This window comes from Peromyscus californicus, unplaced genomic scaffold (genome assembly GCF_007827085.1).
Source record: "Peromyscus californicus insignis strain IS unplaced genomic scaffold, ASM782708v3 Scaffold_18__1_contigs__length_77618521, whole genome shotgun sequence".
Taxonomy (NCBI): Eukaryota; Metazoa; Chordata; class Mammalia; order Rodentia; family Cricetidae; genus Peromyscus; species Peromyscus californicus.
In genome coordinates, this window is record NW_026294480.1 from 43,595,254 (window position 1) to 43,621,132 (window position 25,879).

General features: G+C 41.9%; 1 protein-coding gene across 5 annotated transcripts in view; it reads left to right on the plus strand.

Annotated features, from left to right (window-relative positions):
* Arl15 (ADP ribosylation factor like GTPase 15) overlaps window positions 1-25,879 on the plus strand; it is a 391,154-nt gene that overhangs the window by 173,191 nt on the left and 192,084 nt on the right. For all 5 annotated transcript variants that reach the window (XM_052743304.1, XM_052743305.1, XM_052743308.1 and 2 more), the window contains one exon: window positions 23,740-23,948. In XM_052743304.1, coding sequence (XP_052599264.1) covers window positions 23,740-23,948 — 209 coding nt within the window. The remainder of the gene's footprint in view (window positions 1-23,739; window positions 23,949-25,879) is intronic.

Sequence of the window (25,879 nt, forward strand, 5' to 3'; positions counted from 1 at the left end):
TTTTACATCATGTGGTAGTTTATACCGGCAGTGATTTTTTTTTAAGATTTATTTTATTATGTTTTAATTTTGTGTTTATGTGTCTGTGTCTTTGTATGGGTGTGTGCATGTGTATGCAAGTGTCCTCGGAAATAGAAGCCAGAAGCATTGGGTCCCTCTGGAGCTGCAGTTGTGGGTGGTTGCAAACAATTCTGACTTGGGTGCTGGGAACCAAGCTCCCTCCAGTCTGCTGGTCCTCCAGAAGAGCAGTACATACCACCGAACCATCTCTCTGTCGATATAAACAGTGTTTTATGTTGTGTATATTTGTGTATGTTCCACTTACAGAAACTTCAGAATGCATCTCCAGCTTAGCATGATTTTCATTTTCAATTGTATTGTAAAGAAATTTGAAAGCATTTAAATTTATTTCTAATGATCAGTAGAACCATATTAGTTCTGAATCTTCCAGTTAATTATTTGGGGTTTCTAAGTGTTTGGTCATTGCTTGCAGTATTTCTTACATCAATTACCTGTCCCATTATATTGTGAGAATCTTAAAAGCAATGCTGTCTCTGGTGATACTTTAGAAATTGTTGGTCGGGTAAATTCACTTGAACCTCATCGTTCAAGATTTTTACTAGAATTGATGAAGCTAAAGATGCTGTGTATAAATAACAGGAGTACAAAATAGGAAGTCACAAATGACATTGAAAACCATCGTTAGGAGACCACTGGGGCTGCGTAGTAGGGGAAAAGATTGTGCAAAAAATGAAAAAAAATTTTCGCATGGTTCTAGTGGTATTTCATGCTGGCCTTGTGAATAGATCCTCCTTGAAAATGATGGGAAAGGAGATCTTAGCAAAAAGGAAACTCATAGACAATAGCAGTGAGGAAGAATTTATTCACGTTGGGCGAAAGTGTAAAGGTTCGCAAATGCTGTGTATGGATTCAGGTCATTGAGAGCTTTGGGTGGCAGGCCTCATTCTTTGACTAATGCTTCCCAAGGTTTTCCACAGTATCAGATACATTGAAAGGACCATATTTTCATGATAGACAGAATGAACCAAAACGGCCAAGTGCTGGAGGTAATGGGTAGACACAGGGACACATGACTCAGGCCACACTAGTCACCCAAGGGTTTCAAGCTCTCGGCACATCTTCCATCATCCCAGGGCACATCTGAGTTAGGAAGGGCATGCGATTTCTATTTTATCGTTGTTTCTCGATACAACGATATTTCATTAGAAAGCTGTTTTGAGGTATTTTGCCCAGAAAACCACTTTGTCCCCTTCCCATGCACATATAGGCTCTCCTTTTAAGGTACCATAGATGTTTGATTTTCTCAGTTGGAATCCCGAGCGTCCCATTCATTAACCTTGCCTTCAAAACCATTGGTTTGAATTAAAAGCAGAGATGACAGTCTATGTGTATCTCAAGTTCTTACTTCCTTGCCTTGTCACCAGAGACAGATTTGTAGATGTCTCAAGTCTAAGCCATTACACTTGCAGTTCAGTGTTAGAACCCTGGGTTTTGACATGGGATCTCTCTCTCTCTCTCTCTCTCTCTCTCTCTCTCTCTCTCTGTGTGTGTGTGTGTGTGTGTGTGTGTGTGTGTGTGTGTGTGTGTGTGTGTGTGTGTGTGTAATTTCAGATTCTTCTTTCAGGGATAGAATACTGCACTCAAATAGTAATCAAGTTGTTACACTTCACATCTGAAGGAGTTGTTGTAGACTAAACAAAATTATCTTAATGAGCAATTCTCTAAAGCAGCATTTCCCTTGATTAAAGAACCTAGTTGAAGTGCCGAAACACCATAATTTAGTGCTGTTCCGTCTACACCAGTTGTTGAATTGTTGGGTTAGCGAGGCAGGTGCTTCTTAGGGCTCTCTAGCTCTCCTGCCATTTAACTAGTTAAATTAACCAGAAGCATAAAAATAGATCCTGATTTAATATCTTAAGGGATTTTGATACTAGGAATAAGTTTAAAAGTTTACAATCTCATCTTAATTTCCTTTAAATGTAATGATGATAATTTGGTTATGTTCTTTAAAGGATCTTATCTTTAGAAGTATATGCAAAAATGAAATCAATATCTGTAGACAGCTTCAGAGTAATTCAGCGAAGGAAGCAGGAGAGGTTCAGTTGGGCAGGGTTGAGGGTTGTCAAGCCTGGCTGACACTACTCACCATGCTTTGGGGATTACATTTGTTTATTCCCTTTCCCCCATAACAGTGAATGAAGGTATCAGGGGTACAATCCATCACGTTGTTTGAGCAACATCAGGAAGACGGTTCTGTCAAGAGGGAGGGTGGTTATTCAGTGCTGTGCTGAGTCTAAACTGCTCTGCTCTGGTTTCTGCTCTTCACTGTATTTTCCTGATCCTTTTAGTTCCTTCCTTTCTTGATCTTGTCACAGTTATAACTCTCTATTTCGCTACTGTCCATGTCCCTCTCTCTAGTGGATTCACCCTTCCCTTCGTCTCCCACCAATGATTTACTACTTCTAATATGCTCTGAGTAGAGAGCCAAGAAATTAAGTGTGATCACATTTTTTTTTTCTCTAGGCAAAATTTCTATGTGGGCCCTGGGGACCTTTCAGCATATTAGGCAAGTGAGCTTTAGGATATTAATTTGAGGACATTTCTGTTTGTTGCCCTACAGCTTCTAGTTTTTAGTTGTATTCCAGATAGTCTCTGTGCCCCTGTGGCTGTTTATATTTGAGTTATAAGAATAGGATTGATTCTGTTTGCCTGTTCTTAGTGCATTGATGATGGCAGTCACATTTACTTTTAAAAACTCACAGAAATGTCACTTCTTCCCCATGTTAGTAATAGTGCAAGAGTCAGAAAAGTAGATGTGCTTTTAGGGGACATTCTGATGTGTTGGTTTCCTAGTGGCTGTACCCAGCAGGACTGTATAAGAGGTTGATTGGACCACGGGCCTGGGTACCAGGTGTTTGTAAGGGTCTGCACTTGACTGTAACTAGCAAGGGGGAGGCCTTTTGCTCCACCCCTTGGCATTGTTATAAGTAGACCTTTAGAATAAAGTTCGGGACTGGTGGATAAAGATCCAGGCTCGCCCGAGTCTGTTCTGCATTTCTCTTTCTCTCCCCTCTTTATTTCTAACTAAGTGTCTTACTCCTCATTCCTCAAGAGTCCCTGGGGTAAATAAATGTAGGGGCTGGTCCGCCACACTAGTGTTACTCCGAAGTACCGCAAAGTCAAAATGAGATAGATAGAGGCATAAAGATATTATAAACTTGGTGACCTGCTAACCTGTGAGCTAACGGATCAGGCAGGGGCCATGCCTAATTGGTTTGCCACTGGGCTCCTCACTCCCAGTGTTTTATGTGACGTGTAGAAGCTACTCCATAAACATCTGTTAGTTGGTATAGTAGAAAATGGCATAAGTCATATCATTTTATTTCAGCACACATGAATGTAGTGAAGATGATTTGCGGGTCACCAAAGCTGCCCAACATGTCCAGAATTAATCCTAAAGCATATGTGCAGAAAATTGTCGGCATCAGGCAGTTACCATAAAGAGCTGGCTGTGTAAAACTATATGCACTGTGATATGTCTAGTTCTGTCAGTTGAAGGGATATACACTTTCCTCTAGGATAACAATACACAGATGAAGCAGGTTTGTTGAAAGGAAAAGAAGTCCCTGGAGGAAAATAATATTCGGGTTCAGATTTGAAGTGTTCGCTGGGGATTTCTAGGTAAGTCATAAGTGAAGCAGGGGACAGTTGGAAGAGTTTTGGAGTGTCCAGAGTGAAGAAAAGAAGGGCAGGTTGAGTGAACAGTGATCGGCAGGCCTTTGGAAGCAGGGTTAGGAGATTATGAATGACTTTGAAGATTCACACTTGAATTTTTGCCATTGGTCCCCATCCTGGGAATTTAGGAGCCTGTGGAGGGGGAAGGGAATATATAACAAGAATGAGTTCATTGGGGACAAGTTGAATTTAAAATACATGGAGCGCATCTAGAAGGGGACATAGTATAGACAATAGAACATTATTTATTTATTTACCTACTTATTTACTTTTTTATTTATTGGTTTCTTGACACAAGGTCTTATTATTTGCTCTGGCTTTCCTAGAACTCACTGTGTAGACCAGGCTGGCTTCCATCTTGCAGTCTACCTGCCTCTGGCTCCCAGAGGCAGAGGGTTTAACTGGGGTTAAAGGTGTGCACCACCATCATGTCCAGATGTGACAGTAGAACATTTACACAGGTAGTAAATGTAGATAGTAGATGTAGCTGAAACAGAGTGAATAAAGCTACTGACAAGGTGGAGGTGGACGGAGAGGAGAAGAGAGCTGATGAACAGCGGTGGGGCATATCAGCACAGGTCATTCTCATGGGAGAGCTGTGTGTATGGAGGACAGAGACCATCCCTTTCATTTTGTCAGCTCTGGAGGATAGCGCAGCACAGGTGGCACCTGGAAGGTCCTCAAAGCCTTTAGTTGTCAAGTGTCACTTTTGAGAGAAGCATCAGAGAGCACAGTGACTAGAGATAGCCGGGAAAGAATGGGCTGCTGAGAAGACTGCTGCTATTTCCAAGACTGACTCCTGGGGTTCATCAGTCCCCTGGGGAAGCAGCTCCCTGGCTGAAAGTGCATTTGCATTCACTATCTATTGTTGTATAAAGGTTTACCCTGAAGTTAGAGACTAGACATAAATTTCCTCAATAAGTTAAACCTAGAGGGACTGCGATTACTACCAGTAATTTCACTCTTAGGCAGCAATTTAGAAACCTGAAAATAGGACCTCAAACAGGCATGGTGGCTCACACCAGTGTTCCCAGCACTTGCAAGACTGAGACAGTAGATCACTATGAGTTCAAGGTTAGCCTGGGCTCTAGTGTGAGACCCTGTCTCCAGAGAAATAAGCAATGAATGAATGAATGAATGAATGAATGAATGAATGAATAAAATGTTCTAACAAAAACTTTCGTGATGGCATATGTATCGTTTTTGCATAGCAGCTTTATTTAAACAGCTTCCATGTCAGTCAGCAAGTGAATGGATAAGTAGAATGTGGTGTTCAAACCGGGGGATGTCAGTCATTCACAAAGGGATCACTTCCTGAGTTCTCCTACTGTTGGGAAATCTCAGTCCTCGGAAGGTTTTTAGATGGAAGCTTTCAAAACAGTGTGCTTCATGGGAGCTTCTACAGCAAGAAGGCAGGAAATGAATAGCAAGATGGAAGTGGACGTTATAGGTTTTCATAACCCAAGATGGAGATGACATCCCATCTCTCTCTCTGTCATGTTTTCTTTGTTAGAAGAAATGCCTTAGGTCTGCCTGTGCTGAGTGGGAGGAGATGACAGAAAGCTGTCAATCACTTCCAGGAGCCCAGCCTCCAGACACTGTCTTACAGGCATTAAGCCTTGTCCACGGTTTCTGTACCTCACGGGTAATTAGTGTTGGGATGGTTGGGTGTCCTTCCTGATAGACTTTGGCTCCTGTAAACATAAAAAATCACCTTTGTGTGCCTGTGGCACCATTATGGCAGGTATAAAAGTAGTCGCCCTCGACTTCATGAAAATTTTAAGAATATGAGTTATTGTCTTAATGCTGTCTCATTTTGTTTAAAATGTTTTCTTAAACATTGATTATTAGCAAGGACACCATCCTTAGAGCTGTGTCTTGAAATCTGTACTGAAATCTGGCTCTTGACCCTAATTTTCCTAAGTAAGGAAGAGATGAAATGTTAGCACCACCCACAATCCAAGAATAGGAGTAGGGTGAATTATATGTGTGTTTTCCCCCTATTACTTCATTTTATGGTCAGCCATTGGTGTAAAGAAGAAGTATTCAAACCAGTAGTAAGCCCGTGATTAGTATTGTTTAAAGCAAACTATTTTTAAATGGACATGTCCTATGGCAGGCAGATTAACAGACATTTTTCCTTTACCATTGTTCTCACTCATCCAGAAGACGAAGGGCATGAAAACAGGCCCCTGCCTAATATTGCAGCTTTAAGAAAATTCAGCATTGCGGGACTACACTGGATCCCTAATAAATGTTTCTTGTCCTGCAGTTGTTGGTTTTTGTTTGTTTGTTTGTTTCATTTGCATCATCAGGCAAACACATTCTTTAGCTGCTCCAATCTACATAAAGCTTAGATGGTGGTTTAGCACCGTTTGAATCACACCGCCTCTCTCTTTTCTTTCGAGAGTGTTCTTCATGGGAAACTGTATTTGGAAGTGAAGGTCTGGACCTCAGGCAGTTTCATACTCATTTATCTTCTGTTTGCTAGTGCTCTGATTCCTAATTGTTTTACACTGTGACACTCTGTTCACATTATCCTCTGTCCCCAAGTGCTCTAGGACACAGACACACTTACATTTAAGCTAATTAAAATTAATTTCATTTTGAGGGTCCTACTTGCCTCTTGAGATGAATATTCCGCAGCATCAAAGACGAAAGTTGGCAATTACTACTGAATGGTAGGATCCAGTGTGATGAAATCTCTTTAGTGGTACATGTGCTTTAGTGACTAATCTTATTTTAATGTATAGTAATTGTGTAAAAGAGGAAGTGTGATCCCCTTTGATATGATTTAGTGACTCATTCATCCAGCTTCAGTTCTAGGGAATGCTTGTCTGGAGTTGTCTGGAGTGGAGTGAGCCTGTCACTAGTTTCCCTTCATCGTGACAGTTTCCAAGGACAAAGGGAAAGCTTACTTTGAGAAGGAATGAGATGAACTGCTCTGCTTTGGAAAGAAGCAGAATTCAAATAAATGTAGAAGGAATAGAGGGAACTGACAAGAGTTATTTTTAAAATATACAAAAGCCAGAGAGACTGTTTATACTCAATTCTGTGAGGAACGAATCAACATAATATTCGTTTATTAATTATAGTTAATAAATATTGACTGTCTGCTCTGTGCCAGCCCCTGATGGGGCACCTAGAGATACAGATTTGAACTTGACAAACAAGGATTTTTTTGGGTGTCTTCCAAAGTTGATGAGAGACAGGTACCTGGTGAAGGCAGTTATGCTTGAAAGCTGTGAGAAAGTGGGTTATAAATAGTTGCAGAATGCCTGAGAATATGAGACCACTGTGTGCCTAGGCTTGTGTTTGCTTTTCTGCTATTGATAATCCAATTATATTTATTTGAAAGTGATCTATGACAAGAAAAAAGGAAATACGAAGTACGTGCCCATAAGTAGCACTGCTTTAATCTATACTACCTATGCTCTTACTGAGGCAGCAATGTGAGCTGTTGAAATGATGCAGAATTTTGGCTGTCTGGGCACTTCTAATAAAAGGGAAAGAAGCAGGGTATAATATACATAGTTTACCATGTGTCAGCCTGGGAGATAACAGTGTCACATGAGCGGTACTTTGATTAATTATACTTTTTTCTGTTTTGGTTTGGTTTGGTTTGGTTTAAAATCTAGCCCAAGCTAGGTTTTTTACAATAGTGAACCTTTTCATCTGAAGAATGACTTTTTTTTTTTAATGGTGGAAAGAAATCTAGACAACAAAGATAGAGGGGGAAACACTGTAGAATAAAAATGACTTGAGGCTAAGGGAGACACAGGCTGTAGGAGAAAGTTATCAGGAGATGAGAAAAGCTTCCTCCCAAATCCAAACTTGGTTTCTTTTCCTAGCAATTGGCTCCCCCAGGAACTGGAAGTACCTGACCTCCATTGCCTACAGCTCTCAGCACTTTTAGACTTTTACTTCTAGGTCTTAGAACTCAAGTTAGCTCAGTAGTTTGGGAAGTTACAGGCTTAAATAGTCACTATATAATATACCTTTAAAATACCAAAATGACAGTTAATGTTTATGAACACAGCATATTCTAAATATATATTTATATATTTATATTATATATATATGTATATATATATAATATATATATATAATGAAAATTGTCATTTATCCTCATGGTCCTGTGAGATGAAGTACTTTACTCTTATTTTCACGTTTTGGAGGGAAACTGAGCCTTGGAATAATTAAGCTAGTTAAGATCCCTTGTGATGCTGTGTGACAGAGCTTGCCTTTGAACCCAGGTAGTGAGACTTGAGAAGCCATGGCACTGTTTACCTCTCTGCCATCTTTCTATCCATGAGGACTAGCCTGCTGGCTAGGATTGGGTTCAGGTCCCATACATGCATTGCATTGCTTATTTTATAGAAAATTTGTATTGAATTCAGGGGGAAAAAAATGGAACCTTTGGAAAGTTTTAAAACAAAATTGATCCCTAATCTGAGAGATGTCTATATTTACCCTTAATTTGTAGTGCACATTCACTTATTTAGACAGTTCAGATAATGATATAGATTAGTGTATGTACACCATTAAATTAAACGTTAATGTCACCTCCCTGAAGTCTGTCTAGACTGTTCCTTTGACAATCACTCTTTTGTATTTATGACTAAGCATGATCCTGGCTACACTTCTATATTCAGTCTGGGTAGGGCTACAGAAAGAATGACCTGGCAAGAAAGCAGAACTTTTCCTTTAAGAGTTGGAGTAATATTCACTTATGAGTGAGTACATACCATATTTGTGTTTCTGAGTCTGGGTTATCTCACTCAGGATGATTTTTTTCTAGATCCATCCATTTGCCTGCAAACCTCATGATGTCATTGTTTTTCTCTGCTGAGTAGTACTCCATTGTGTATATGTACCACATTTTATTTATCCATTCTTCAGTTGAAGGGCATCTAGGTTGTTTCCAGGTTCTGGCTATTACAAATAATGCTGCTGTGAACATAGCTGAGCATGTGTCCTTGTGGTATGATTGAGCATTCCTTGGGTATATGCCCAAGAGTGGTATAGCTGGGTCTTGAGGGAGGTTGATTTCCAATTTTCTAAGAAAGCGCCATATTGATTTCCAAAGTGGCTGTATAAGTTTTCATTCCCACCAACAGTGGAGGAGTGTTCCCCTTGCTCCACATCATCTCCAACATAGGCTGTCTTCAGTGTTTTTGATCTTAGCCATTCTGACGGGTGTAAGATGGTATCTCAGAGTTGTTTTGATTTGCATTTTCCTGATGACTAAGGATGTTGAGCAATTCCTCAAATGTCTTTCAGCCATTTGAGCTTCTTCTGTTGAGAATTCTCTGTTTAGCTATATAGCCCATTTTTTAACTCACTCATAAGTGGATACTAGATGTAAAGCAAAGGATAATCACACTGCAATTCACAATTCCAGGGAGGCTACCTAGTAAAGAGGACCCTAAGAAAGACACAGGGATTGCCCAGTGACAGAGAAATGAATGAGATCTACATGAGCAAACTGGGGGTGGGGGAAATGGAGGGCAAGGGTCCGGGAAAAGAGAGCTTAGGGGAGTGGGAGGTCCCAGCTGGATCAGGAGCAGAGTGGGAGAACGGGGAGGGAGATACCATGATGAATGAAAATCCCAGGGGAATAGGAAGAAGCAGAGTGCTAGAGAGGTCCCCAGAAATCCACAAAGATACCTCCACTGTAGACTACTGGCAATGGTTGAGAGAGTGCCTGAGCTGACCTGCTCTGGTGATCGGATGGCTGAACACCCTGGCTGTCGTGATAGAACTCTCATCCAGTGTCTGATGGAAGCAGATGCAGAGATCCACGGCTGAGCCCCAGGTGGAGCTCCGTGAGTCCAATCGGCAAGAGAGAGGAGGGATTGTATGAGCGAGAGATATTGAGACCATGATTGGAAAAAGCACAGGGACAAATAGCCAAATTAGTGGAAACGCATGAGCTGTGAACCAATGGCTGAGGAGCCCCCATGGAACTGGACGGGGGCCCTCTGGATAAGTGGGACAGTTGATTAGCTTGAACTGTTTGGGAGGCCCCCCAGGCAGTGGAGCTGGGACCTGTCTTTAGTGAATGAACTGACTTTTTGGAGCCTGGGGCCTATGCTGGGACACTTTGCTCAGCCTTGGTGTAGGGAGGAGGGGACTGGACCTGCCTCAGCTGAGTCTTCCAGACTGGGCTGACTCCCCAGGGGAGACCTTGCCTTGGAGGAGGTAGGAATGGGGGGTGGGAGGAGGGAGGACGGGGTAATCCGTGGCTGATATGTGAAATTAAGTTAATTATAAAATAAAAATATTTTTTTAAAAAAGAGTTGGAGTAATAGTTCCATAGAGGGCAGTAAAAAGAGAAACCATGGGCAGAGTCAGGCATAGAGCATTTTGTTGTGGTTGATTTTGTGTGAGTAGGCTAGATGGTGATAACATTTGAAGTCAGATAGAACTCAATGAAATTGCACTTAGTATGAAACAGAATTAATATGCTTCTTTTGAGCAATCAAGGCTTAGAATGAGATTGCTCTTCTTTTTTTTTTTTTTTTTTTTTTTTTTTTGGTTTTTCGAGACAGGGTTTCTCTGTGTAGCTTTGCGCCTTTCCTGGAACTCGCTTTGTAGACCAGGCTGGCCTCGAACTCACAGAGATTCACCTGGCTCTGCCTCCCAAGTGCTGGGATTAAAGGCGTGCGCCACCACCGCCCGGCGAGATTGCTCTTCTTTATCTTCTCTTCTACAGAAGATGAGGTACCGCTGGTTTTAAATATTTTCTGTGTTCTATGAATATATATTAATCTATAACCATATACATATCTTATTAATTTCCTCATAAGATAGGTAAATTAAAGTTTTTCACACACACACACACACATACTGCTGGGGGAAAAAAATCACAAGCCATGCCAGATGCAGTAGCATTTGCATACTATGAAAGACCTTATTTTCAGCAAGTTCGTAACAGATACCCACCCTCCAACCAGAAACTTACTGTTTTGGCCCTTCTGGTTCAGTTGTATTGGTCAGTGGCAATTTGAGCAAAATTCTCCACACACTAGCTTTTCTAATCTGGCCATCAGATTTTCTTGAATACTACACAAGTGCTATGCTTTTCATATCATATTACCAGGCTCCAAAATTTGCTGCTAATAAATACTTGGAACTTAAAATGACCAGCCGTGATTGCCTCCAGGCTTGAGTCAGCCCCTTGCTTTTACAGGAATGCAGAGGCCATCTTTCCCAGAAGCATCCTCATAACCTTCTCTTTCTTCAGTCTCTCTGAGCTGCTGCTTCGGTATCAGGATAGTGTAAAGAACCACATCAGAAGACTCCCAAAGCACAGGGCAATGCTTATTTGTAAAGCACTCAGCACATGCTGCATTGTGGCAGCATGTATTCAAATATTACTAGAGTGAAGATTCACTGTGGATCTGTTTAAGGAAATCTACGTACTATTAGCAGTTGAAAGTTGAGAGATGCCTTGCTGAACGGGGTCGTGCTAGAAATGTAAAAATGAAATCCAAATAGCTAAACTAAAAACCACCACCTTTAGCCAAACAGTGAGTTATTTCTATGACATGGAATGATTTGGGGGCAAATTCTACATTCTGCCATTTGAGAACTGTAAATAGTATTATATAAAAGTTTAACTCACTGGAAAATATATATTGTGTTCTCGCTATATGTAAAACTTTGTGTTTCACATGTTCTAGTATGAAGATGGACTTAATACATTAAATACATTATTAATTTGTACATGCATTACGTTAACTACATTAAACTTCCCAGTGACTTGCAGTCTACTCTGGAAGATGCTGTATACATTTAGATGACTGTGCTACCAGGTGGAAAGTGTTAGAGAGAACCAGGAACAGTAGGCTTCATCCTTCAAGCAGTTATTATCTGCTAGAAGAGTGAGAAAAGCATGGTGCAGTGGATGACATTAGATCTAGCCCTTGAAGGACTCAGCAGTTGAAATGTGTAAGAACTTGGAGGAGAATTGACACAATCAGAAGTCCAGGCAGAGGAGATAACATACCAGAAGCTGGAGGGTGAGAAATTTGGACCTGGTCCAGGCGACAGCAAAACTCAGTTGTGTTTGTGGGATGTGTGAGGGCAATGCAGAAACGCAGAGGGAACAGCAAAATGGAGCCCAGTTGTGGAGAAGTCCAAACGCTACGTCAGATCCTTCGGAAACGTTACATTCCGGACATTTAATGGTTTTCAGCTACGTGCTGATGGAATTCTAGCTAACTTTTTGTAAATGTATTTGGACATTTTTGTTGTTGTTGTTGTTGGAGCTATGCCCCAGCCAGTTGGAAAGCTGTTCTGGTGATGGAGATGGAAGCAGGTGAGGTCACACAGCAGAGTAAGGAGGAGGGAGAGGAAGAGATAATTGAACGCAGCTATGTAGAGTGCTTGAGTCTGGGCGTCAGGACCTGACCGTGAAGGGGATGCTGTAACCTCGATTTAAATAACACAGACACCCAGAACATGTATCGAAAGAATGGTAAGAAGAGGGGACCTGGTGTGTCATTTATTAGTAATGTTTAAAGCTCTATTTTATAGGACATGGGCTAAGGACTACCTCCCCTGGGAGCTTCCAGAACTATATTAGTTTAAAGTTTGGGTTCTTTGGCTATATACATTGTAAAAATCTCTCTAGACATTAAAATATGTTAGATTCTAGTTTGAACATATGAAGACCGTGGAGATTATGTGATCATTCTATGTTCTTCTTGGTTTTGAGATCTCATTACCAATTCCTATTCTCCCATCTTGAACAAGACAGAGTGAGGATAAAGATAATTCAAAGTAAGATTCTTGTTGCTTCTCAAATAAAACCCCAAATGCCTAAATCTTGATAGACAATAAGTGTATATAGTTGTAAAGCCTGTCTGGGGTCTCAGGCACCTTCGTGCTTTTAAAATTAAGTGAGACCTCCAAACCCTTCTTCTGCATGGTCTCTGTGTGTCAGAATTTACCATGTTACCATTCCTTTAAAAGCAATAATTAGAAACTCAGTGTATGTTAGTAAAAGCAGTATTTGACTGAAAATTACGTTCAAGAACAAATATATAGATGGTGGCATATCCATTTTAGTCATAGAAGAAGGCATGGTTCTCATACCTGCCTCAATCATGAATTTATTGTTATGTGTAGTTTGGATTGGAGTGTGTGGAGAAAATCCAGACTCATATGGATGTGCAGTTCCAGACGGGAGGTGTCTTTTAAGAGCCTTTTTGGATACCTGTTGGCTGTTTTCTCTGGCACGCCACTGAAATCCATCAAGTGGTTGACTCTTGAACGCCAGCTGCAGTGTGGATTCGAATCAGTGCACCCCAGTTCCTTCACATCTGCCATAACTGATTTGTATCAGTGCATTTTTAAAAAAAAATCTGTGCAAGGCTTTATAGCCTCATATGTCAATCATTTGGAAGGCCTTGATTCATTACGTTCTTTCGGCTTTTCCAAACGTTGCCACATTGCGTTATAAACATGTTTCTGTTACTATTACCATTAGTCTCCTCATTGAGAAGCTATTCAATGCATAATAGCAGATAACAGCTCTTCCAAAACTCTGCCTTTTGCTTGAAAATAAATTTTACAATGAATAATACTGTGGTTTATTTTCCATGAAGTAACATAAATTGTAGTCTGAATCCATTAAAATTCCAGGTAAAAATGGAAAGGAAAAAAGCAGGTGGTTTAGCTTACAACTCTAACAGTTGCACAATTTATCATTGAAACAGTGTCCGAGTCAGTTTGTCCCAAGAATTCTTGTTACATGCTACCCTTTAAGCTATCTGGAATGTTTTAAAAGATGCCTTTGGGTTAATTTAAGAAGGCTGGCAATTTTTGCTTCCTGACTCAGATGGTCTTAGACTAAAATGACTTTGTTTTCTTCTCTCTGAAAGTGTGTGACCGTCAGGGATGCATGAGTATAGGCTGCTACCTCAACCTGTATTCATGCTGTCGCCCATGGGCAGTTTTACTTCTATCAACTTCGTGGAGACAGTGAAAACAGCATATGGAGTCCTAGTCTAGCTATATGCATAGTTTTGGGTTTCTAGGCTTCCTGAAATGGACTCAAAGGCTTAGACTTTGAGAGCTGCAGCTTAATGTTAGCAAGCATCTTAGGCATCTCTTATCCTAAGTAGGTAGGTGTTATGAAAACCAAGTCTTGGTTTTTACTTCCATGTAATTTCTATTTTTTGTCTTGTCTGCTGCTGAGCCAGCAGTTGGTCAAATAGCCAGAGCTGATGCCTCCCTCTGTACTATTCTTTGCATAACTGTTGGTGTCTGCCCATAACCCCATTTATCAAACTGCCAGCATCTTAGAGTCTTTGCCTGGGGTCTTTTCTCTCCCTGCTGGAGCCTCCGTAGCCAGGGTACCTTGGGCAGGCTGATAGCATCGGAAACTAAACATCTGCTCTCCTCAATGGTGTTCAGTCAGCAAACTGAGGAAGAGCAGATATAGATATGACCCTTTACCACTATCTATAGATACCATATAGATACTTCCTTTACCACTGTGCCTGTTCTATGCTGGCTCGGAAAGGATAAACCCTGTCACCCCCAGTGCTTCCTGGCTTGGTGGCCTTCCTTCTTATTATATTTTGCTCTGACATACTTGTCCCACTCTGACTCTAGTGTCTCTTATATTTATCCCTCAGACTTTTTGTACTGGGGAGTCCAAAACAGAAGGCAGACGCTTAACTAGGTGTGGTGGCACATGCCTTTAATCCCAGCACTCTGGAGGCAGAGTCAGGCAGATCTCTATGAGTTCAAGGCCGGCCTAGTCTACTGAGCGAGTTCCAGGACAGCCAGGGCTACACAGAGAAACCCCATGCCAAAAAACTATAAATAAATAAATAAATAAATAAATAAATAAATAAATAAATAAATAAATAAATAAATAAAAATGGAGAAGAAGAAGGAGGAGGATACAGAAGCTGTTAGTTTACATGGCTCCTTTGAGCTATTCTAGCCTTTGGTTTGATTTGGTTAACTCTTCCCACCCAACATTTTCTCTTGATGGATTTTTAGTAATCTCAAGTATATTTAATAGTTCATCTTTTTCGGGCTCTGTAGTTAGCTATCTGTTCAGGACTTGGTAGGGTATTTAATGAGTCTTCAAGGTTTGTGAATGCTGAAGGCTTGGCAGATTGAGCCTGGAGGAAGCTCAGGTATGGGTAGGTGTCTAACCGAGTTACTAACAGGGCCTTTAACCTAGACAGGACCATCCCAGGTCATGTTCCCTAAGGACATGTAGTTCTTCAGTTATGGTTTCTCTGCCAGGGCAACAGAACCATGTATGTCCCATCTTCACATGGGCTGTTAGCTTGTGACGGTTGATGTCATGTGACATGCGTCTTGTCACCGTGATTCAGGATCTCTCCACCCATCCCCATTGTCTCCCAACTATGTTCGTTGAAGTTCCTCCCTCCCCAGTTGGGGAATGCCATTCTCCTAGTGTTAATTCTCTTCATCACAGTCTGTGGGATCACTTCTTAAACATGCATGCTCATTCACATTGCATATTTCATCCTTTCCCATAGCCCTGGAGCTACTCTCACTCTCTGGGAGGCAGTCCCCAGGTAGCAAAGGGAAAACAACATCTTCTTTGCAGTCAGAAAAAAAAAAAAGATCCTGGATGTGTTATCTGTTTATCCGAGGTAGGGTTACTATTGCTATGATGAAATACTAGGATCAAAGCAACTTGGGGAGGAAAGGGTTTATTTGGCTTACACTGCCAAAGCACAGTTCATCATCCAGGGAAGTCAGGACTCAAACGGGGAAGGCGCTAACTCAGAGGCCATGGAGGGGTGCTGCTTACTGACTTGCCCCTCATGGCTTGTGCAGCCTGTTTTCTTATAGAACCCACACTGGCCTGGGCCATCTTGCAACAATCACTAATTTTGAAAAATGCTCTCCAGACTTGCCTACAGCCTAATTTTATGGAGGCATTTTCTCATTCGAGGCTCCCTCCTCTCATGACTATAGCTCATGTCAAGTTGACATAAAACTAGCCAGCACACCGCTAGCTGAACATGGAACAGAATTCTTGTGTTCTGTCCCAGTTACTGCACACATTCGGATAGGGTGAATGGCCAACAGGAGTGAGGTTATTGAAGACCTTTGGAGGCTCAGTGTGATGGAATAGGTTCTAGGCTTTGTAGGTGTACTAGCGCAGATGAAAACTAATGGCAGTCACCTGCTGGTCCTCTGTGGCTGTTGGCTGAGCCCCTGCTGTGTTTCTGGGACTGTCTTCTTCAGCTTGATAGTCCTCCAATGCCAGGATGGTGGGGGAGGTTTCTCCTTCAATATCAAATGTTGGCTTTATAGCATGAACTTGCCAGGTCATTTTTCCAGCAGCTCCTTCATTATCTGCAGTTATGTGGCTTCCTTTTCCTTTCGGTTCTTTGAAAAGCAAAGCAGGATCGATCATACAGTGAATAGAGAACTTGACTATATGTATTAGCATTTTTATACGTGATATCACTCACTTAGGAAGATCTTCATTTACTTCGCCATATGTACGTAGGAGGTCTCTATAAAAGTTTGAACATGGATGTGTATATCTTAGTCCTTGCTGAATTCTTAGTATTTCATTTTTAAAAAGCAGATTAAATAGAATGTAAAAGAATCAAAAGAAGTTACTAGTCAAGAAGACTGAGGTTCTGCTAGACCTGGTAGCACAAGCCTGTAATCCCAGCTATTGGGAAGCTGAGGCAGGAGGCTCACAACTTTAAGGCTAGTCTGACCAGCCTGGGTAACATAGCAAAACTTTGTGTCAGAGGAAAAAGCTAAGAGGCTGCAATAGCTCAGTGGCAGATTGCATGCCTGTCATGTGTAAGGCTCTAGGTTTGGTCCCCAGTACCCCGCCCCCAACACACACACACACAAAAGTAAGACTGAAGTTTGCTAGATGAGAGAGTGGAACAAGTTTGAATGAAGCCATTCTCTGCCTACGCCTTCTCTTGCTCTTTGGACATTTCCTTCTTGTTCTGGAAGCTCCGGCTCTAAAATATTGCTCTTGAGGTTGTTTGTACTCAAAGGCTTTAAAGTTTTCATTAAGACTTTAAGATCCATTGTAACTCAAGTTCCTCAAAACTGGAGACCCAGTCTCCAGTCACCACCTAAGCTTTTTGGAGGGAAGTTATTTGTACTCCATTCTTACTGATTAAGACTTTGGTAAGAGGATGGAGAGGAGTTAGTCTGAATTTCCTAGCTTGATTCTTGTCACAGGTGATGAGTACAGCCCTAGTCAGCTTCTCTCGTGGTCTCTGGCAGTTGCCCTCTCGGGAGCCATGTTTGGTAAACGATGACCACAGCCCCTGCTGTACCAGTGAGGCCCTGCACATCCCTCCTCAGGGATGTAAGTGACTCTCTGTGCCTGTGCCTGTATTAGTGATGTCTAGCCATCACTCGTCATAAGTGTTGACAAGATCTTGAGTGGCATTGCCAGTATAGTAGTAGTTCCTAGCCTCATGTGACACTTTAAATAGTCCCATTTTTCATTTCCACTAGCAACATCTCAAGTGCTTCTTCAGTAGCCACTTTACTGTTAGTGGCTCCCAGACAGAAAAGCACAGCTAAAGAATATTTCCATCCTCTCATTCTCAGAAACTTCAGTTGGATAGGACTGACCTACAGATTAGCTCTCCATAGGAACAGCTTTGAGATCATGGACTCCTGAGTATCCCTCTTTAAATTCACTGGACCCATCTTTTGGAGAACAACTCTTAGGGAATTTTAACTTAATATGAGGGCACTCAACATTTCTTGCTTGCAAATTACAGAACAGTCTTCTAACATTAGCTTGAATCATAGGCATTTTCTTTGCACACCTAATCTATAATCCTCATGAAATAAGTGGTTGATTCTGTTTCTCACCAGTGGTCTAATACATCCTATTTTGGATGCTCCAGCATGTACCCATGTTTCCTTTAAGGCTATTAGAAGGCTAATAATGCTCAAACCCTCACCAATCACCAAAGAAATCCAAAAGCTATAATAGGTGAAGCCTCATTTGTCTTTACTGAGGAACAAAATCTTATACAGAAGCGTAGATGCTCTGTTCATTCTAATCAGTCATATAGAGCACCATCTCCATGCTTGGACTTAAAAAAAAAAATCTCTGTAATGATAGGCTTGGTCTTCTATCAGCAGTATAAAAAAAAGACTTCCTTTTTTTTTGGGGGGGGGCTTGGTTTTATTTAGGCCCGATGAGAAAAATTGGTGACAACTAATGAGAAAATATTAACATCCACAGTATGCCATACATAGACATGAATTTGATCATGTTATGTCTCTGTTTTCCTCTTTTCTTGTTAAGGTCTCTTGAATGTGACTTTCCTGGTAGCTGTTAGAATGAGCTTTTAGATTCCTCTGGGTTCCTTACAACTTAAAAAGAAAATCATAATCCCCCCACCCCCGGTGTGTGTGTGTGTGTGTGTGTGTGTGTGTGTGTGTGTGTGTTTCTGCTAGCTGATTTGAAATCAACTAGACATATGCTTGAGTCATTTTGGAAGAGGGAACCTTTTCCACATGCCCCCACCAGATTAGCCTGTGACAAGCCTGTGGTGCATTTTCTTGATTGGTGATTGAGATGAGAGGGCCCAGCTGACTGTCAGCGGTGCCACCCAGGGCAGGTGGTCCTGGGTGCTCTAAGAAAGCCAACTGAGCAAGCCAGTAACCTGCACTCGTCCATTTCCTCTGCATCAGTTCCTGCCTCTAGGTTCCTGCTGGGCTTGAGTTCCTGCCATGACTTTCTTCAGTGACAGACTGTGATATGGGACTGCAAGCTGCCACATACCCTTTCCTCTCCAAGTTGCTTTTGGTCATGGCGCTTTATTATAGCAATAGAAATCCTCAGACAGTGATGTATGTTTGTGAGTATGTTCTGTGAGTACAGGCAGCTGCATATCACAGTGGAGGTGGTCAAAGGATGGTCTCAATGTTAGTGGCTCTTCCAACTTCTCTGAACTAGAATCTCTTGTTCACTGCCATGTAGAGATGATTGTACCACACTAGTTGGCCTGGGATCTTTCTATGGACTTTCCTGTCTCTGCTTCCCGTCTCTCTTGGGGAGGATTTCTGGCTTTATGTGAGTTCTGGGCATCTGGATTCAGGTCTTTATGCTTGGCACAGCAAACACTATCCCCTATGGGCCATCTCCCCAGGCTGCCCTTCCAACTTCTATTAAGTCAGTATCGGGCCTTCAGTGGTATGGGCAACACCCTTCCTCACAGCAGTTGTATTGTTAAATCCTCCCATTTATATCTAAATGTGTATATATATGTGTGTGTGTGTATATATATATATATATATATATATATATATATATATATATATATATATATATATACACATATCTCACGCTTGAGTTTGGTACCTAGCTATTTTATGTAATAATTGTATAGAACATACTTCAGTCTGTAGAGGGAGTGGCTTCAGGCTATGTGAGGTGGCATATCCTTCCTTGGTGAAAAATGATCATCAAGTAGGTGTCCATAGCCTTCCCAGTTAGTCTCTGTCCTCCAAGCACCTGGTAGCAGGGTTAGTGACACAGCCATTTCTTCACCGTGCCACCCATCACCTCTTGGCTGGTTTCCTTGGTTCCAGTCTGGGCTAGGCTGCTGCTGACTAAAGCCATTGGCAGTTGGATAAAGTGCAGTTTAGAATCCCAAGCTCAGTGTTTGTGAAGAAATTCAGGGATACTAAAGGTTGCATGAAGATTTTGTTGTAAGATTAAGAAGTCTTCACTAGCCGGGCGGTGGTGGCGCACGCCTTTAATCCCAGCACTCGGGAGGCAGAGCCAGGTGGATCTCTGTGAGTTCGAGGCCAGCCTGGGCTACCAAGTGAGTTCCAGGAAAAGGTGCAAAGCTACACAGAGAAACCCTGTCTCGAAAAACCAAAAAAAAAAAAAAAAAAGAAGTCTTCACTATCAACAATTAAAATATTCATCTATTATGTCATATAAAGAACCCTTGAAAAAGAACAGTATTTTTCTTTGCTTTTTTTTTTTCATTCACCAGTATTGTTGAGTTCCTGTGTTTTTGTCTTGTCCTTTTCAAGCCTTGCATATTTCTGAATATGACAAATAAAAGTATAGTTTCTCTTTGAAAGAGTTGACTGCCTGAGTTGAATTGCCATTGTGACCCCTGAGTTTCTGAAATATGTGTCCACTGTTTTCTTCATTTATACTTGCTGCCCTGGACATCATGTCGTGTGAGGCTATATTTGTTCCTTCTGATAGATTTATAGGCCTTATACTTGATGCTGCTCTTGTAGGGTTCTATCTTTTGTATTAAAATGAAGAATAGTTTTCTAAATATCTCTTTAGACCCTCCCTCATTGTCTTGCATGGGCTAGACATTTTAAAAGTATTGATTGGGTCAGATGGCTGGGAAATGTTTTAGAAGTAGTGCTACTTGGGGTGTCTATACTTGTGTGTGTGTGTGTGTGTGTGTGTGTGTGTGTGTGTGTGTGTGTGTGTGTGTTAGGTACCCCTTCTTCCAGCCCCTACCTCCACTGTGGCTTCTGTGGTAATATAATTCTTTTTTTTTCAAGACAGGGTTTCTCTGTGTAGCTTTGCGCCTTTCCTGAAACTCACTCTGTAGCCCAGGTTGGCCTTGAACTCACAGAGATCTGTCTGCTTCTGCTTCCCGAATGCTGGGATTAAAGGCGTGCGCCACCACCGCCCGGCCTTATAATTCTTTATTTAGCTCATCACTTCTGGTCAGTGGTCACTCTGTCTCAATCTCATTTAGACCTAAATGTGTTTTGAATGTACAGTGTTGGATAAATCCACATATTTTTGTGTCTTGGTGTTTGTATTGATAAATTGAAAATGATAGTAATACTGATCTCTGGAGCTAGTTAGATGGCTTAGCGGTTTCGGAACACTTGTGCTCTTGCAGAGGACCCAGGTTCTGTCCCCAGTATCCACTTGGTGGCTAACCACCTTCTGTAACTCTAACAGGGCATTAAGAGACCTGATGCCCTCTTCCAGCCTCTGCAGACACCATGCACACATGATGCACAGAGAAAACACCCGTACACATACAAAATAAGTAAATATTTAATTAAAAAAGTATTACCTACTTCATCAGGCGTCCTCGATGAGTGGATTAATCCTCATAAAACACTTAGACCATATCAGAACTAGTTCTTGGTCAATTGCAACCATTGGTTTTCTTTGGTTACAACATCAATGAAAGCATTCTGTAAGTTCTCACTGGCTTTGTGGAATTAACGGCAGAACAAATTGCATGCATTATTACATGACAATTGTGGCTCTTACATTTTTGTGTTAGTAAAATTCGTAGTAATTTGGGTGTACACATACCCAGTATTTTGTCATTTCTCAATAGTCGTCGCTGAATAACACTGCTGTCACTTTCGTCTCTCAGACTTATGGATGGGTTTCTAGCATATGGATAGTGTCTGGATTTAGCTTGTAACAGATGCTGTCGCTATCATACACAGATCTCCTTTCCTGGGCCAGTGCATCCATCCCCCAGCTGCTGTGGTATTGGCTGCTAATGACGCACACCTGTACCCTTCTCCAGAGGCCCGCTCTTGGCTGACAATAACTGCCCCAGCCAGATCCAATTCTGAGATCTGGTCCCAGCCCCCTCCAGGTACCCAGCGGTGGTGGCTCATGGCCAATAACTTTACAGAGATATCCTGGCCTCTGGACTGGCTGTCTTCCGTGATTCAGTCCAGACTAAGAGCTCCTTGGAGGATCAAGCTGGGGTGAGCTCTCTGAAGTCAGATCTTCACCAGGATTCTTCCCGCGTGGAGTTGACCTGTTTCACCCCTGATTTCTCTCGGCAGCATCCTTTCTGTAATCGTGTGTGTGTGTGTGTGTGTGTGTGTGTGTGTGTGTGTGTGTGTGTGTGTGTGTGTGTGCTAGCAGGGCCGTTTCAGGCTGTCCTTCCAGGGAGCCTCACCTTCAATGTGGCCGGTCTCGGGTGCTCCGCTGTTTTCTTGGTTCCCATTGCTTAAGCAACGTCTTCCACATCTCCGATCATCTAGGGTTTAAATGTCCTTGCCCTTTATTTTCTGTTTTCTTGATTCAGTCCTTTCTCGTGCGTATCAGCACTATTCATACTACTCCCGTTTGCTTATTTAACCGTTTCTCATCGAATGCCCTTGATGCTTTATGCCCCTTGGTTTTTCAGTATATTGTAATGGTGACTTGTCCTATGTTTTAGGATCTGAAAATTAGTTTCAGAACCTAAGTCAATTGTACTTCCATCCCTTAGTTATTGTAAGAATTGTATGATCTGTTCTCAACACTCAGCGTTCTGCCGGGAGTACAGTAAGCGCTTAATAGATGTTAGCTGCCTTCTCACATGTATTCATTTTTAATATCTTTGCCCTGCTCTAGGTGAGCACCTGGGTGCCAGTACTTTAATAAACTGTTATTAGAGCCTCTCGATGTCCCATTTCTCATGGAAAATAGCAGCTGCTCAGTTTTACCCAGTGATGTGTTAGCTCGCCAGGGAAAGCAGAGGCCAGGCTGACTTCTATTGCCGGACTCCTACTCTTCTACTGACTTCTACTCTCACCCTGGTGGGAGCTGCTAATATGACATCATTGAGCACAGAGCTGGGAAGAAATAAACACAGGTGGCTTTTGCCAGCCAGTGTACCCCAACTCTAGTCTGCACTGTTTGGGTCCCTTACATTTAGCACAGTATGTCACACATGGAAGCTAAATGTTCCATGCATGACTAAAACATAGTTATCAACTGATTAGGATGGGATCACATGCCGCAGATTAGTAAAATACTTATCTAATTCTTGTTATGTAACCAACTGCATCCATTCTGTTCACCTCGGATATACACAGAGAGAGCCTATCATATTCACAAAACAAAGAAATGAAAGTGATTACTGTGTAAAGGGAGCTGTCTGTGCCCTTCATGGGCAAACTGGCTGCCAACACAATTCAGTCAGAAATACCAAGAGTGACAAGACCGGCCTTCTCAAGATTCTCTTCTAAACACCTTGCCTCATCCACACTATTTGTGCGCTCAATGGCCTTTTCTTTCTCATGAGTAGTAAACGCAAGTGGATTTACACAGATCTTTGAAAGGCCAAGATTTTAGTGGTTCGCAAATTTCAGTATTTTGACATAAAAAATTATTATGCTAATAACTCTCTATGTGGAGTTAAACAAAGCCGCTCAGCTCTGTCTCAGTCCAGTTTCTGTTGCTACAATAAAATACAGACTGGGCAATATCTAACGCAAAGAAACTGACTGCAGGTCAAGGGGCAGGGAAGTCCCAGGTGGAAGCTCCGCATCTGCTGAGGGTCGCACTCTGTCTTGATGTGGCAGCAGATGTCAGTGGTCAGAGAGCCTGAGCGGGAAAGTGTGGCTCTTCCTGTCCCTTCTTCCTGTCCCAAAGCCATATCCTATCACAGGGCCCTTGCCTTGTAACCCTGACTACCTCCATAGGCTCCAGTTCCAAGGAACGTCAACATAAAATTAAAGGCTTAAGTTTCCATCTTGTGAACACTTGAGGGATATTTCAAGCATAGCATTATTCTATTAAAAACTACCACCAAATTTTCAGAAATGGGATGGTAAGATGCCGTGGTAAACGTCCAGGTCACATTGCTCTCTAAGTTTGGATGCCACTCTATTTGTGCAGAGTATAGTTCATTTGGGACTGATAAGCAAAGTCTAAACACATCCTTTTGACTTTAATATAAGAAGCATTATCCTAGTCATTTCTCAGTTATTTCGATATAAAAGCATGAAGAACAATTTAAATGTCTTTGTTCTGCTCCACGACTGTATCTACCTGTCAGCTGTAATCTACCTTACCTACGTGGTCTGTAATTTTTAGATTCCTAGTCCACTCTGTAACACAAACTTTAGCACTCACTTTTGAAAAGAAACATTGTGTTTCCAGTAGGAATTGCTATTGGGGTGTTTTAAGTTGATGAGAACTATTTAAAATGGAAATTTATTTTGTTTTCACAGGAGCTGACAATATCCGGAAATACTGGAGCCGCTACTACCAAGGATCTCAAGGAGTAATATTCGTATTAGACAGCGCCTCTTCAGAGGACGATTTGGAAACGGCTAGAAATGAACTGCACTCGGCTCTTCAGCACCCACAGTTATGCACTTTGCCCTTTTTAATATTGGCCAATCATCAAGACAAGCCGGCAGCTCGCTCAGTGCAAGAGGTATGCGTGTCTCATTAGTGTCATGCTTCGTCCACTCGGTGTATTTGCTTGTTTGTTGGGTCACTCCCTCCATGCTGCAGTCCAGGGAGACCTGTAACTATGGATATGTGGGCCGTGATGCTTTCGCCGTGAAACCTGCATTATCGCGGGAAGCAGAGCACCCATTATTATTGCGTTCTCACCTATTTATATACCTAACCTTGCTTGAAAAACACGAAGTCTTTTTTAACTGGAAGACATGCCTGGGTATTTTCTCTTTCATTTTGAAGAGGTAGAGGCCTACTAAACAATTTAATTTAACCCTTGAACTTGGTACCCTCTCCATCACCTTTCAGAGGAATGCAGTGTCCTTTTTACCACAAGTTACTTGGTCTCAGGTGTCATGTTCTTCTGTAATACTTGCCATGGCTGAAAGACCGATGTCTTATCTTGCATGGCTGGTCCATGCCACCAAATGTATTTGACTGTGGCTCTGCTCTTCCCTCTCCTCACCTAATTGCATTTCTTAGCTCGTTTCTTTCCTGTGAAAGTGTGAGGCTGTTCTGGGGTAAACAGTACCACTGTGAGCCAAGTTTCTGACGGCTCGCACTAAAACAATAAGATGTAAATAGCTTGTAACTTAGGGACAGTGGAATCAACCCCCTGTTCTATTGCTTCGCACCTGTACTTCACAGGATACATTCTTCTCCTCTCCCTCAGAAAACTGTAATACCTCGAGTGGCTTAGGACTAAGATGATTGATAGGAGTGATGCTGCCCTACAGTCTGAAAAAGCAGATTAGAAACCAAGAGCATAATGTGATTGAACTCCGACCTTCCCCCACATTTAGTGTGGGGCCGTGGTTAATGGCTTTGTTCTTGTGTCTGGCTTCTCAGCAAATTGTTCTAAGTGCATAGGATTGATTTGGGTGATTTATTCTAATTTTACAGTGTTAAATGGAAGAGGGACTGTGTATAAATAGTTTTCATTTGTTTAAAAACAAAAAAAAAAAAAAACAGTGAAATACAGTGACTTGTTACTCAGCCCACAGAACTGTCTGTAGCTGCATCCTTCAGCATTCAAGACTTACTACCTTTTCACTTTATAGACTTGGGAAAATGTATTTGATAGTAATTAAATAAAAATAGCAGCCAGGTGATGGCGGTACATGCCTTTAATCCCAGCGCTTGGGAGGCAGAGGCAGGCAGATCTCTGAGTCCGTGGCCAGCCTGGTCTATAGAATGAGTTCCAGGATAGCCAGAGCTATGCAGAGAAACCCTGTCTCAAAAAACCAAGGAAGAAAGGGAGAGAGGGTGGGAGGGAGGGAGGGAGGGAGGGAGGGAGGGAGGGAGGGAGGGAAAAGAAGAGAAAAGGAAAAAAGAAAAAGAAAACTAGCCATTTAATTGTCACCGTGCAGATGTCCGGCACTGTGATCGTGGTGCCTCCTGGATCTGTTCTTAGCACTCTGGTCCCTGTGTTAACTTCTTGCCACGAGACTCTCTGTCTGTAGAAGGAATGTACAAGAATGCAGTGATGGCTTGTTACCAGCACTACATCTGTTTATGCTGTGAGGTGCTTTACTCAAAGTATATTGTCATTTTCATGGGCAATAAGCAAACTAAGTGTTACTGTACAATACAGATAGACAACATAGTTATGGATATGTTAAAGGTGTGTGTGTTATGTTAGTGTGAGGTAGAGATAGAGATAAGTACCAACCAACCTTGAATCACTTCTATTGCGTTAGAGTAGCTGACAAAATTTCTTTTCTTTGGGCTTCTAAAGAAACTTTTTCTTGGATATCAGATAATCAAGGCAAACATGTCTTTCAAGATTTATTTTTATTATTTTTTGGAGAGGTGAGTATGTGAATGTGGGTGCAGATGCCCTTGGAGGCAGCAGGCATCAGATCCCCTGGGTACTGAACTTGCATCCTCTGGAAAAGCAGTACA